The sequence below is a fragment of the Melanostigma gelatinosum genome, assembly GCF_949748355.1.
Source record: "Melanostigma gelatinosum genome assembly, chromosome: 8".
NCBI lineage: Eukaryota > Metazoa > Chordata > Actinopteri > Perciformes > Zoarcidae > Melanostigma > Melanostigma gelatinosum.
In genome coordinates this window covers 20,511,334-20,526,429 of record NC_136641.1, presented here as the reverse complement: position 1 = coordinate 20,526,429, position 15,096 = coordinate 20,511,334, and the positions used below count along the sequence as shown (strand labels likewise).

General features: G+C 40.7%; 1 protein-coding gene across 1 annotated transcript; it reads right to left on the bottom strand.

The window, feature by feature from the left end:
• Positions 1-251: 251 nt before the first annotated feature.
• Positions 252-13,694, bottom strand: ada (adenosine deaminase; the record flags this gene model as incomplete). Its single annotated transcript, XM_079274306.1, has 11 exons — positions 252-1,185; positions 2,126-2,255; positions 2,368-2,435; positions 2,710-2,811; positions 3,351-3,422; positions 6,128-6,252; positions 8,104-8,219; positions 8,314-8,457; positions 10,073-10,195; positions 11,113-11,174; positions 13,563-13,694. 11 exons carry the CDS (start codon positions 13,692-13,694, stop codon positions 1,081-1,083), a joined length of 1,179 nt encoding a protein of 392 aa, XP_079130432.1. The 3' UTR covers positions 252-1,080.
• Between the last annotated feature and the right edge of the window lie 1,402 nt (positions 13,695-15,096).

The window sequence follows — 15,096 nt, the reverse complement described above, 5'->3', positions numbered from 1 at the left end:
GGAAGTTAGTATTTACATTTCCACCTAGCATGTTCCCAGTGCTCCCATTTATTTCTTTACATGTAAAGAAACAGGATCAGGACAGAGCCGTTTATCTGTAGAGCTGTGGTTTGTTGTAATTTCTCTTGGTGTCAGATTTAAGTTAATTCCCTGTAATGGAAATACATAGAAGTAGTGTTTTATAAAAAGTACAGTAGTGCACTGTAGATTATAAATCATCTTAAAGAAACAAGCTGACATGCACAAACATTTCATTATAGCCTTTATTATGTTCAAAGATACTTTTCACAACTGCCATACATGTGTCTGGTGTAACTGAAAGTGCTGTTTTTAGGTAGCGAAATGGAAATGCAATGTTTTAAATAAATATATAGTTTAAAATAATTGATTAATAATGACTACAGTCGGTACATTGTAGTTTGTCCATTTAGGTGACTGTCGTGCGCCCCCTAGTGTTTTAATGTGGGATTACACCTTTGGTATTGAGCCGTTTAACCTTTTGTTACGTGTTTAAGGCAGAAAGCACACGTTTCTGACACTTTATTCAATTACTTCTCCCTTAAACAAAACTGGCTATTCACAGTACGCCATATTTACCCCATAAGTAGCAAATCTTTAATCCTTTCCCCTTCCATGCTGACAAAGTGTTCAAACTGAGTAGTTGTGCATCAACAGCTTTCCTGATTCTGTTCCTGACAACAGGATGTAAACGCAAGATGAAGAATGTATCCAGAGGTTTCATATAAACAAAATCTGCTTCATAAACTCAAGAACAACTTGCTTGCCCGTATTTTTAACACATTGCAGAGCACCATGACGTCCTCTGGAAACTGAGCTGTGAACTAAAGTATTAAAAGGTATCCAAGTACTTAGATGGAATACTGACAAGATGATGATGTACAAATATGTGAGGTGAAGGCAGCAGCCATATGATAAACGGCATCTTTCAAATACTATTCTGTAGGTTTTACGTCTGGTTACAAATTGGGAAAAGACATCCCGCTGTGTCAGGTGGGTGAGATGAAGGTTTGTCCCTGGGTTAGGTCCCGCTTCCTCCTCAGACTGCCTTCTTCGTCGGGTTTAAAAGGCAGTCGACCTGACTATCCCATACGCCTCGTACAGTCTGTGGACGAGCTGGTTCTTCTCCGTCTCAGGCAGGAAGCATGACTTTGCAGAACTGATGTTCTACGAGACACAAGAAGTCACGAAGGTGCATATTTAGTGTGCTTGAGTTCAATTTTAAGGACTCGTTCAGCAATTTGTGAAATGCGCTGATCCACTGTCTTGCAAAGAGTGAGATGAGATGATTCATGCTGCTTGTACCAGCCAACTTAGCGTAAACTTAGTGCAAAAATACTCAGTTACAAGTAAAAGTACGAAAGTATTTACATCAAAATATATGAAAAGTACCAAAGGTAAAAGCACTGATAATTGTACTTTTCAGAATAATGTTCATTATGTTATATCCATTAATGTGGTCATCACTTATTGTAGAAGCTTGTAAATGTGGATCTGATTTTATCATATATTACAATGAATAGGCCCTATTTTCTGGGTTACAGCATCACCCGGCACATAGTAACGTTATAAGGCTAGTTTAATAAATAGCTAAAGTCAACACAGTTACACGATCATTGGTGGTGGAATTGGTTGCGGCGCAACGGGCACCAGTTAAAATCTTCCCTCTATTGCACCAAATAGTTCAGGGCCGGCTCTGCTTACAAACCACCTGTGACGTGGTATCTAGTGAGCTTTAGAGGAGCTGGTGGACAGATTGTTACATTTAAACAGAGACAGGCTAGCTGTTTCCTCCTCTATCATTCTTCTCATCTAACTCTTGGCAAGAAAGCAAATTAGAGTCCAACATGTAAAACTTTTTATTTAATAATCAATCCATGTGCAAACCTGGATGGGAAGCACAATTCTTCACACACTGTTTAAAATAGGTTAATAATTGTAATTATTAATAGGATTTGAGGCTTTGGAGATTTTGTTCCTGCTTTAATTAGCAACTGATGAAGTTCTTACCGTGCACAGGGCATCTACACCCCTATGATTTCAAAATATATTCAAATGCCTTCATCCTGTGAACCACTACTGTAATTATTCATGCGTTTGATCTCACCAGTCGTTTGAATTCCTCCTCTGTGAATCCCATGTATTTGTGCGCCGTGCTGTAGTCGAGGTGCAGGGTTGAGTTGAAGATCAGTGGGTCGTCTGTGTTCAGGGAGTAGTTTGCTTTGTCCTTCCTGAACCTGCACAAAGAAAACGAGGAAATCCAAACCAAAAAAATGAATTAAGCCCCCAATTCTACTTTAATGCAGGTTAATAATAACAAGGCCGTCATGTACAATAAACACAGCTCACGTGATGGCCGGATGCTTGGTGAAGTCTGGGTCGCAGGCACCTGTCAGCGTACTGGAAACAGGACACACCTGCAATCCGAACAGCACAGGAAGCACTGAGAAACCTAATTACTGCAGTCTTTCTTCTTCCAGTTGTGATTCTGGAGGCTCCACTAGAGGTCAGCGTATCACTGAGCTCACTGGTGGGTATTGTGGTAATGCAGTCAGCTATGTTGCTATAATTACATGATCAAATTATCTCACTCTGCAATGATCAAAATGGTGAGTCGGTAACTATAAATAGATTTAAAAGACATGCTTGCAGAAATCAATAGCCTGTGGTGTGGTGGTGATGGTTCCTCACCTCAAAGTGCATGTTCTGAGCCAGCAGGTTTTTGTACAGAACTTGGTCTTCCAGGGTTCTGTAACCGTGTCCAACCCGTTCAGCTTTCAGCACTTCTACAGCCTAGAATATAAAGACGGGTCAAGAGGCGAAAGGTTATAAATCACCAAAAGAATCCTCCACATTGTACATGTCAGCAGAATTTGCAGGCTATTTCTAGAGGCGCACTTCTTTCCATCTGTTGTGGCATAGCTGATGAGCTGTCACTTACAGGGAAGGCGTTAGAGTGGCCACTTATTTAGGCAGTAAGACGTACCGTAGCTTTTCACTAGAGCAGTTTAAATACAGCTGCTGAGATGGACACAAAGAGTAAAAACTGTTGTCGCAGTCATGCATCTACACATGTATTTGTATATGTTTGTGTAGCCCTTTGTGCAGTTGTTGTCCAATCCACTTTCAGACACTTCCAATCTGCTCCTTCGCCGACTTAAACCTTCAACTGGCCAACGTCTTGTTTCTTTTGGATCTCTGCCCGCTGTAGCCGGTTTACTCATTTGTATTGTTTGTGCGTGACTTCATTGTTTTGTTTAGTTCCTGAGAGAATTAAGTTCTCATATGACACCCTGTTCAGAAATGTCTCAGGTCCTTGTTGAACGGCTTACCTCCTTCACTACGGACGGGGGGCCGACTTCTCCTGCGTGAACTGTCCTGTGAATCCCACAGCGCACCGCTTCCTGTCAACAAAATCAATCACAAAACGCATCAGCAACCAAACTGCACCGCCAAACATCTGGCTTTCACATCTGCAGCTCTGCAGCACCTAGTGAGGCGCGGTTTATCATTTCGACCGTTTTTTGTGCACACTTGCTTTGTTTCGGATGGAAAAGGATGTTCTTTACTGGGAACTACAATTAAATTAACAATGCCATTGATATTTTTACAGTAGGTGCACTTTGTCATCTGCTTTCATTTTAGCATTCTTAACCTTGGATACACTAAGTGTGGCTTGCTTAATCTGCAGGTATCTAGAAGTCATGTCGCTATGAAGATTACCCTCAATATTAGTGTAGACTTTGCTCAGTGAGTTCTGCTTCTTGTTAATAATTCATAAAATATGAAAATGACACACACAAAATCATAAACTGTGTGCATACAACATGAGGAAAGTAAACTGTACTTGAGTAAGTCGTACAAACAAACTCACATGAAATTTCATGCCAACCTGCATGCACACATACAATCCTGAATTGAAGATGGTTGTAAAAAGCCTTTCAATAAAAAATACATTTCAAGAGACTATTTAAAAGAGGATTGATTTTGCAGAGTTATTACAGCACAGTTTAATTATGGACAAATCATTTGAATGGTGTGACGGCCTTATTGATGCTTGATTGGTAAAGAGCGAATCAACAACATATGTGCAAGCTTTGCAAATACTGTACTTTCAACTGGATTCTTCTGATTTTATGGTCAGCTTGTGAATTATTGATCAATAATTTCAGGCAGGGAGTGTATGAAAATATTTTTACGATTGAAAGCCACCCACTGGATGACTTTGGTATGTTTGACATCTTAATAATGAGTGACTGAGAGGCAACAGACTCATAGATGAAGAATTGACATTTGGTGTTTACTGTCCACCTCTACACTATTACTACATCAACACGCTTCACACATACAGAAATGTGTGATCGTAAATTCAACACAGCAAATAACCAGTGACTGTCAGATGACTATAAGGACACTTCTAGTATAGACACTACCTCCACTATTCATTCTCATATTACACTGAAAAATATATTTAAAAAATGAACTGTCCCTGTGTAGTGGAGTCCAACCATCCATGCAATCAATTTCAGGTAAGATTTGCTCTACGTCCAGCACTGTAACGTTTTAACTGATTAATCTACCGCATTCATTATGGTCCGACAGGCAAAATTGATTACTTACTGTGGTCCTCTTTGAATTAAAACCAAATTGGATTTTTCGTCGGTTCTTAAGAGGAGATTGATTTGTGAGTATTAGGTTACACTTCGGTACTGTGTTGCTTCCAGATAACGACATTGGAGTCCACATCAATTTGAGATGATTTACCGACAGTGAAAAGTAGAAAAGTAAAACAGTTTGTCAGCCGAAACACCAGAAACCACCTCAAACCCACAAATCCAGATCAGCAGGTTGGCCACCTGTAATCTAAACCAGTGTGGCAGCACAGGATGACAATACACTGGTGCAGTAGGGCGTGCACCTATTCTGCTGGTTAGAAGTATTCGACACCACATGATGTTCAAATATCCTTTGATCATCACAAATAAATAAGACAAAAAAAATACATGAAACAGTAAAGAAACATGTTCCTTCACATTAAACAGTGTGAATCATGTGGGGCAACATGTTACATGAAACCTATTTTAACAAGACTAAGAGTCTACTGACATGCCAGCAGCTCTGTGAGGTACTTCGAGCTAAATGCTAACATGCTCACCTGACACATTGACAATGCTAACGTGTTAATGTTAAGCAGGTATAGTGTTTACCATGTTCATCACTCAGCGTGTTAACATACTAACATTTGCTATGTAGCTCTGAACACATAGTACAGCCGAGGCTGATGGGCATGTTATCAGTTTAGCAGGCTGTAGCTCAGTGGGTAGAGCAGGTCGTCTTTTAATCCCTGGCAATTTTCCTTCAGCAATCGCACTTCTTGTTAAACTGTTTAACAAAATCAACGGCTTTTTCAAAAACGCATTAAGTGGCTCAAAGCACTCGGCTCCTTGTTGAAGCAGCAGAACAAGCTGCTGTTGTCAGTGGTTCCGAACATTAGTCCTTCGAGGTGCAACGTGTAATGCCAAGAAACCTGCTCCAAACAAGTAGGTGGCAGACTTTTACATCTACTGCTGGGTCCATATCATCAAAATTGACCGTCTTCAGTTCTAAAAACAAACAAACTAGGAACTAATAGCGGGGCAAAAATACACAAAATTCTCCCAAACTGCTGAAACTCTGAGAGACGGTGAAAACAAACGCTGCTAAGTGTGACGTGTGTAGTTTACGTCAGCCACGTCTGTGTCAGGTCCTCACCATGCCCTTATCTATGAGATTAAAAAATAAATAAATGAAGAATCCAAATTTACAGAATAACGATTTCATTTAGTTTTCTCCAGAGAAATGAAATGCGAAGATATGGGCCAACTGTATATATTCTTTAAAGTTGTCTTACACCCCTTACAATCAAGGAGGCCTCGTGACCCCCTTTGAAGCTTTGGCGACAGGTTGGGAACCAGTGGTTTGGCTGATCTTGGTTATAATTATTACCATTATTGCTGTTGTTGGTATACAAGATATTGTTATGTGTGTGGCTGTGATTAAAGCAAAGCCGGCACCTTTTTTTAATCCCCCTCATGCTTTGACTGTCTGTTGCTTGTTTCAACCCACTCACCTCATAAGCATTCCTGTGCTCTGGATTGGCTTCACAGTTGAGTGATTCATCGCCTGCCAGATCGATGGCAACCACACCACCATGGTGATATTTCTTGCACAGCTCCACCACATCCATGGACCAGCCTGGAGAATTCATAACACACATTATATCACTACACAGTTTGGTCCTGCCAACTCAAACACACACCACACACACACACATGCACACACACATGCAGATGATGTGTCGGTGAAATGTGATGACACAGTTGAAGCACCATGCTACATCCTTCTGTATCACTCTACAGCTATGATGATTACAAGACAACGTTACCAAGCTGCTGGCTGACAGTAACCGGGACTACTTCTTAAAGGAATAGTTCAACATTTGAATGTGCTCATTTGCTTTGTTTCCGATAATTAGACGAGAGGATTGATACCACTCCCATGTCTGTACTGTAGCCTAAATATGAAGCTACCAGCAGCCGCCGACTAGCTGAGATTATTTTAATGTTTTGATTTCGTTACTTTTGAATAGAGTCAGGCAAGTTTTTTTTCCCCCTTGTTTCCAGTCTTTATGCTAAGCTAAGCTAACTGTCACCTGGCGGTAATTTCACATGTACTGTGCAGACACGAGAGTGGTATCAGTGTTCTTATCTTCTTGCAAACAAGCACAACTATTCAATTTGCTGCATCACATGTTGACTTTTCTTACTGAATGAAAACATAACCTACTTTTACAATGTAAATGTCCCAGATCATCATACAGTATTCACAATCAGAACACAATATAAGGCAGCATACTGCAGTTTGACAGACACAAGTCAAACACACTGCAGTTATTACACTAACTGCATACTGTTATGCAACAGCTTGTATAAGATGAGGGTTCCCTTAAATAGCCCTTTGTTGTCACATGTATAATGACAAAAGCAGATGTCCTCCATACGTTCAGGAAGTCTCCTACGTTAAGATGCAATTGCTCTATAACTAGTTTGTGCAAGAGATGCATTGTAAAATACAGAATGACAGATATGAATTGCATTTGGCTGGAGGGCAGCACAGGAAGGAGCTGCATAAATGGAGCAGAGCAGATTTGCAGCAACCTTCTCCCTATCGTCACTGCTGCTGCCGCTGAGACAGCAACTGCTGATGTTAGAACCATTATTTGTACTGGTACAGCTTGTAGACTGCACACAGTGATCCACACAGCTGCTGTAATTGATATTACCACTACTGCTCCAGCTACCGCTAGTACTAAGATACCAAATATTAGTACTGTTGTGTGAAAACAGACTTTTCCTGAGCTAGTGAAGGCAATATCGGTCTGTTGATTTTCGGTCCACCCCTTCGGTCTAAACTGAAATATCTCAGCAACTATTGGATGGGTTCCCATAACATTCTGTACAAACATTACTGGTCCCCAGAGACCGAATCCTATTGACTTTGGATCACGCCCTGACTTTTCCTCTGATGTCACCAGCTGATTGATATTTTTGTCTTTCACAAAAATATCTCAACTATTGGAAGCACTGAAATCAAATGTAATACAGATGTTCATGTTCCTCTCAGGATAAATCCTCACGACGTTGGCGACCCCCTGATTTTTCTTTTGTGTCATCATCAGGTCAAAGTTGTAAATTGTCCAATACTTTGGTTTATAGACAAATACCTGCAAAACTAATGACATTCCCACCAGCTTCAGCTGTGCTTTCTGTTTAGCGCTAACTCGCAAATGTTAGCATGCTAACAAACCGAACTAAAATGGTGAACATGGTAAAAAATGATACCTGCTTAACATCAGCATGTTTGCATCGTCATTATAAGCTTACAGCTTTTCTGTTTTTCTGTTTTTCTGTCTTTCTTTTTGTCGAGCTCATTAATTGATGAGAATAACCGAGGCAGAGCTTTAAGAAAAGACATAAGACAGTCCAGAGAGGAACCTTATCTCACAAGGTTGTTTTGGGGGCGACAGGAGCATGAACAGTTCATTACTTGGCATGTGGCGCATGCAGCATAGAATGGACCTGGCTTTGATATTGAAGGCCCTCTCTCCGTCGCTGAGGCCCTCATTAACCAGGTGCACCACCTCGTCTGGGCTCAGGTCACCTCTGAATGAAGAAAATACAGAAACATGCAACGAGTGAAAGTGAATACATCCCTGCCTTTAAGCAACACCAACGCCAGGTTTCCACAAAGACTTACTCTTTCTGGTTCCACGGTATTGGATCCACTTTAGTGTTAGCCAGAAAATGCGGGCTGTATCTGACCTCAACATAAATCACTCCCTCCTTGGCTTTGTCCTCAACGAATTCATAGGCGATCCTCTTTATGGCCTCTCTGTCTCCACTGTAAGAGAACAAAGGAAAACACGACATGAGTAACATTGCTCTTTGACTCTGACAATCTCTTATCTCAGTCGTAGCGTACAAATAAAACCACTAGCCACTGTTAATCAATCATCTAGACTATGGTGGCTTTTAAATTTAGCAACATAAGTATTTATTGATATAACTGATTTTAAAAGACAGCGTTTGTGTTTGCTGAGGGTCATAACTGTGTGTTTGGTCATAACAACCTTGTATTATTTTTCTCCTCAAAATCAACTATAGACTCAGTTTTGAGAAACTGAATAGACTGAATAGGTCTCACGAGTTACTGTTGCTTGACTGTTGCTTTAGCGCTCCACAGAGTGCGTCATTTTACACAACAGCAGTCTCGACCTCCACTTTATCTGCAGCACAGCAGGAAGCAGAAGAACTGTAAAGTAAAATGTGCCCTATACAGTTACCCTTAACGACATTTTCTACAAAATGGTGAACTTGGAAGAAACAAATCAACTGTTATTGTTTGTTGGAGCTGCAACAATCGTCAGTCTGAAAATGAATCAGCAACTATTCTGTCGATTGAAGAATAATTCAAGTACATTTTTCAAGCAAAAACGGAAACCATTTCCCTGCTCTTCTTTGTACATGTGAAGAGTTGGTTGGTTGTTTATAGATATGTATATACCGTATATATATATATATATAAATAACGCTGGGGAGAGCCTCAAATATTTATGAAGTTTGTAAACAGTCATTTGTTTATCACATTTTACACAAATGATTGTGCTGCATAACATGATGTGCTGTGACAGTATTAGAAGAACCACAGCTCCACGTTCTTCATTACTTTAGACTCAGTTGCACACTTTCTGGCCCACATCACATGACGAACAACAACACAGCTTCCAGCATTTACACAGGTCTGAATGTCTGTTGTTCTCCAGCGTCCTCTCAGTAGCCCCTCCCCCCTCCAAACACTCACCACCTCATCACCACCCAGCTCATACAACAATTCTGCATGAGCTAAACTCAGCTAGCAAGTTCCCCATGCTGTTGAAGCCGCACTGCACACAAGGCTTTCAAGAGCCTTGATACAAGAGGGTCCATTCAGCACAACTGTGCGCTGCAGTCCCGCCACTACAGACCGTCATTGTTGAAAGCTTTCACGGCTGTCGAGCGACTGAAAGACTTTATTTGGTCTTTTCTTAACAGTTCAACTGTCACCGGAGGACTAAATATAAGACTCCGGAAAGGGTTCCCAAACAACTTTACCCTCCTCTTAGTTTAGTTGCCAAGTTGACACTTGATCTCGATATTGATGTCTTCCTGTTCTGCATGTCCGGCATTTAGAATCCCCACCCCGATCCATCACAAACCATACTACTCAGTCTGGTTGTAACACTTTGGATGCGTTATAATTGTGTAACACAAGTGCACATGCGTGATAACAGACTGCCCGGACGTTGACCCTCATCGAAGAACATCGTGGAGTAACATTTCTGTGACAGCAATAAGGCGGACCCTGACTCTTAATCACTCAAACCTTTGCTCTTTGCACTCCCTATCACCTGCTGAGCAAAGAAAACACCGTTGGCAATTATGTAACTGAATTGTAAAGGAGAAATGTGAGCACTTACGCAACCACGTGCATGTATTCTGCAAACTTGCCCAGGAACTTGGTGAGGGTGGCAGGCTGTTTGAGGATAATGATCTGCGTCATCTCCTCCACGGTATTTGCTGGCAGAGGGATGCCGCGTCTCCTGGAAACAGGAGAGGGGAAAAAAGGAACAGTTCAGAGACAGTGTTGCATTTTCAATTTCATTTGAATACCAATAGTTGCGAGTCAAAGCTGATCAAATCTATGTTTTTTACATTACCAATGTGTCGGCCGTGTTATGTGAAAGGTGTCGCTCATAGTGGCAAACCCAAAGAGAATTATCACCCGACTGAACCTCAACTAACCCTGAGATCTATCGAACATTTCAGCATCTTTCAGCTCATTGTTTTGCTTCTATGGGCCAACAATTTTATATTTTGGTTCGCTCTCAGTAGCGTCATGTTCAGCAGAGAGCCTCTTTTTTGCATAAACCCGATACACTAACTGCTCAGCACCAAACAGCAGACAGACACAGTTCAACCAGGTGGTGAACATAGTGAAGTGTCTTTAGCAGCTAAAGAGAGAGCTGTTTTCCTCAGAAGTTGGTGGAGACCAAAACAGAGATAAAAGAGAGCGAATATGTGACTTCCTTTCATCGGGAGGACAAAAACACGATTCCAAACTAATGCTAAAGTGTCTGTTGGGTTTGTACATAGGCAACTGTTTGCTAACCTGTTCGCCATATAAGATCTGATAACAGTTCATCATTTTTAAACATCACCACATTTTGAAGGATCCTTTAATTTTGGTTATCCATGAAATGTGACCACGGTATGTTCTGAGCACATTTCGCGGTCGCTAAAACAAACCTGTGCTGTTGTTCTGTCCACCTCTTTGGTGAATACAACTTTGTAATGTCAACAATATTTCAAACATATCTTTTGCATTTATGTAATGCAATTTCTTGTTATTTATAGACCAATATAAGTGAATATAAACATCTGTTTGTGTGATTTATTGGTGTCTTTTTTTACTTTTCAGTACGTTTAATCAAAAGAACTGTATGACGTGTTTTCTTACTTGGCAACATCGAGAATAGTCTGCACCCTGATGGCTCCATCGAGGTGCACATGCAGCTCAACCTGCGGATGAGAAAGATACCCAATAATAAATGATCAATTAAAACAAATTATCTTCAAACAGATGGGCGTTGCCATATATCCAAGCCTCGCTGTACACGAGAGGTAAGATACCCAGTAGTGTTACAGAAACAGAGCAGCCAGAGAGCGCAGTGATGGTGGCGTTGCAGTTCAGTGTTTTGAGTGCAGCCCATCATGAATGAAGTACCGGTACACATGACTGAGCAACAAGTGGTGAAAAGGGTCAGAGAAGATGAAATGTTCCGGCTCTCCTTCAAGCGCTGACAGCAGTGATTTATTGTGGCAGATGACACCGATAATCTATGCTCCTCCTTCAACAACATGAGGCCTAAATGTTGCCACAATTTTCTGATTAAGTGTACGTCAAGTGATTGATTCATAAATCAAGACAGTACCCTGTGATAACCTGTTAATAGACAATAAAATAAGCACCAATTATGACCAACTGCTGTTCAAACCTGCTTCCTTATTGCCTTGCTACTTAGATAGAACATAAAAACATGTACACGATGTACAGCTGTGTCCAGCTGTGTGGTGAAACCAAAACTAAAAAGATCTTGAAATCAAATGTTTACAACAAGAAGAAATGTGTGTTACTGAAACAGCTTGAGTGTCTTTTGTTTACATCTATTCGCTTCCCTTAAAAGCCTGTAGCGTGCAGCAGTTAACCCATCTGCAACTTCTGTGGAAATTATTCCAGTACACAGAACTTCCCTTCGTACATTGTGGGTAGTTATATAGATAAGAGATTAAGATATTATACTGATTGCCACTAAACACAGTGAATGAGAAGCAGAGCACTGAAGTCCAGTTGTGATGCAACATTTTAGCTTCTGTGTTTGTTTATCATTGATAATCATCTAAACCAGAACAGAAACTCAATTAGCTGATTGACAAAAAATGTATTGTCAACTATTTTTTATCATCGAGCCATTTTCCAAGCACGAATACAAAACATTCTTCAGTTCTCAGCTGGCTTGCTGTGTAGGATTGAGTGGCATCTAGCAGATTGCAACACATTGAATATATTTAATGTATTAAAACATGTTTAATTTCAGGTCATTATACACTAATGTGAACATAGTTATGAACATATTATTCCATTTCTTCCCAATAAACCGTACACACTGGTCCTTTGATAACATTCATTTGATCCAGCTGTAGCAGAGTGTAAGTCTAAACCACAACAGAAACTCACTGAAATAAAAAAAGGTTGCCAGAAAATAAATGACCAACTATTTTCTTCATCGAACAATGATTACGGTCGTTTCTTTTAAGCAGAAATGGCAAATATACGGTGGTTCCATTCTCTCAGTTGCAAGGCGTTGCTACTTTCCTCTGTGTGATATTACTGTTACATACTTTTTTTCTTTTTTGAGATTTGAAGATGTCAGATGTGGATTTTATTTAAAAAAAATTGTTTGTTGACAATAAATTGAGAAAATAATGAATCGATGATGAAATAATTGCATTATTACTTACTACACGAGCACACACTGCCCTAACATTGTAGCTACTATACTGTGACTACTGTACTGTCAGCATAAGAAGCATGCATGGTGAACTGGTGGTTGCTGCAACAGATAATGACCCAGTGGTATCATTTCCACCAGAGCAAATTCATATTTAATCTAGCGTCAAGCAGCCTTCACTCTAACAAAGCCACTCCTTTTAGCAGTGGCTTTGTCAGCAGATCAGGAGAGGTGCATGCCCAGTCAAGACTCCAAAGGGCACAAGTGTGTATATACATTTCCTGCACGTGTGCCAGATGTGCATGTGAAACTATAGCTGAGAATGAAAGGTCCATATTTCACTTTAAGGCTTTGTTATGCAAGCGAGCCGTCTCTATAACAGCCAACAAAAGAACTACTGTGACGAAAACAGGCAACTATACGTTTGTGTTTCTATTGCAGTGAAGTGCTCGCATGAATAAGGGGAACCCCTTCGTGCACGTGCACGCATTAACGCAGAATTACATCCGACTACAAGGCAAGCTGTTAAAAAGCGCGACTCAAGTTCGGATATTAGCTTCATTTCTTTGCTCCGTGGAAGTGTAAAAAGAAAGATTACACTGTTTATAATAACCAGACAAAAAGGGTGAGACTTTGCTCAGTGGAAAATGTATCTGTAAAAAGTTATTTTCATCACCTTGTAATTTAAAGCCGGGTTGTCACATGTCAAAGTGAAAGCGGTGAAATGTTCTTTCGTATTTCACTACGGGTAAGAGACACACACACACAGTCACCCCAATACACACACACAGACACACGCACATAGGCTACACACCGGTAGCGGTATATCATGTTTTTTGTTTTGTATTTTATTTCTTTCTTCCAAGTATTTCACCACCTTTCCCGGCTGATAACGTACCTTTGGCTTGTTGAATACCACTTGTTCGGACGAGAGCTCGGCCATCACGGTAAAGAGCCTGCTGCTGCCGGTGTGTCTGCTGGTGCACAGAGAGCCGAAGCCTATCGCTGCTCGTCTGGCTATTATATGCATGACTGCGGGACACGCCTTCCTATTATCAAGAGGCAAAAAAGCAGCAGCCTCCGAGTGCATTGGTACCCCGATTGCTACTGTACAAACATTCTGAGAGGCTGTGACAGAGCTGCAGGTTCGGTTTTCTGCACCAACACATGTAGACTGTAGAAGGATTAAGGGCTCTGTACATGGCAGGGCTTTGAACCCATGTGATACGAGCTTTACCGCTGGTCTAATTGATATTTATGTCCAGCCGGATACCGCGCTTTAATTTCATTTCATTTCACTGTTGAGCTTTCTGTTGTTACTATTGCCTTGCTTTTGCTGCTTTGTCTGTCAAAGCACGTTATAAAGTCTGCTTTTAAAGGTGCTGTATGAATAAAGTTAGTATTATTATGGATCTACTACAATTGCAAAATACCAGGATGTATTAGTATCCTGGTACTTCTGGTACACTGCATTTATGTATTGGGACATTCTAAATCAGTTTCTAGTATTGCCTACTAAATATTATGGTATTGGAATGCAAAGATAGATTTAGTGGACGTAGTCACTGTGACGTTCATCTGGGTTAGAATGTTGTCCAGGGCCCAATTCAGAGCCTGCATTTTTCTTTTTCAAATATTTCTCCATCGCTGTTCGTCTAAGGAAAACAAACTAAGTTGTTTCCCAAAATGCAGAATATTGGTTCAAGATATCCCTAAATTGGTGTTTAAAACGTCAAAGAACCTGGCTTATCCAGAGTGGAAGTTGCTAGGCAGAGAGTTGCAGTGGCCCAGTCAAATCCTCAGTGAGCAGTCGTGGAATTGCTTCACTCCAAATGACCAACCTGGTCTCGTCACTAGAGTCAAGAAAGCGAAGAAGACTTGACAGTTGTGTCAGACAATAATTGCTCAAGGAGCACTCTGGCTTGTTGAACCTGTCATGCCTGGACATGATGGACAGAGTCCATACAGCAGACATTCTGGTCAAGGACAAAACTTTCACCAGACCTGTAGCCCACTTCATGTACAACTATGTCCGCCTGAAAGAGGAAAAAGACTGAGCTGGCCTAATGAGAGCCAAATCTGTCTGGACTTATCTGGGGCTCTGACAGCTGATAAAAAGGCAGGACTTGTTGTTCTATTAAAATGCCCATCAGGTGGCACTAGAACATAATCTAACTGAATTATTGCTGTCAGTTTCTACAAACCCAAACCATGAAAACAGCTGCAAACCAGAGGTACACACAAGTATGGGGACATACTTTCGGCCATATCATTTTAAATAATAAATACTCCACATGGAACAAAGCTACACCAGTAAGATCCAGTTTGTAATGCACCCATAATCGTCTTTCAACTGAGCCTTCAATTTTATAAATTCAATTGTTATTTAACCAACTAAGAAATAAGCCTTTACCTTTTTATTGTGTATTCAT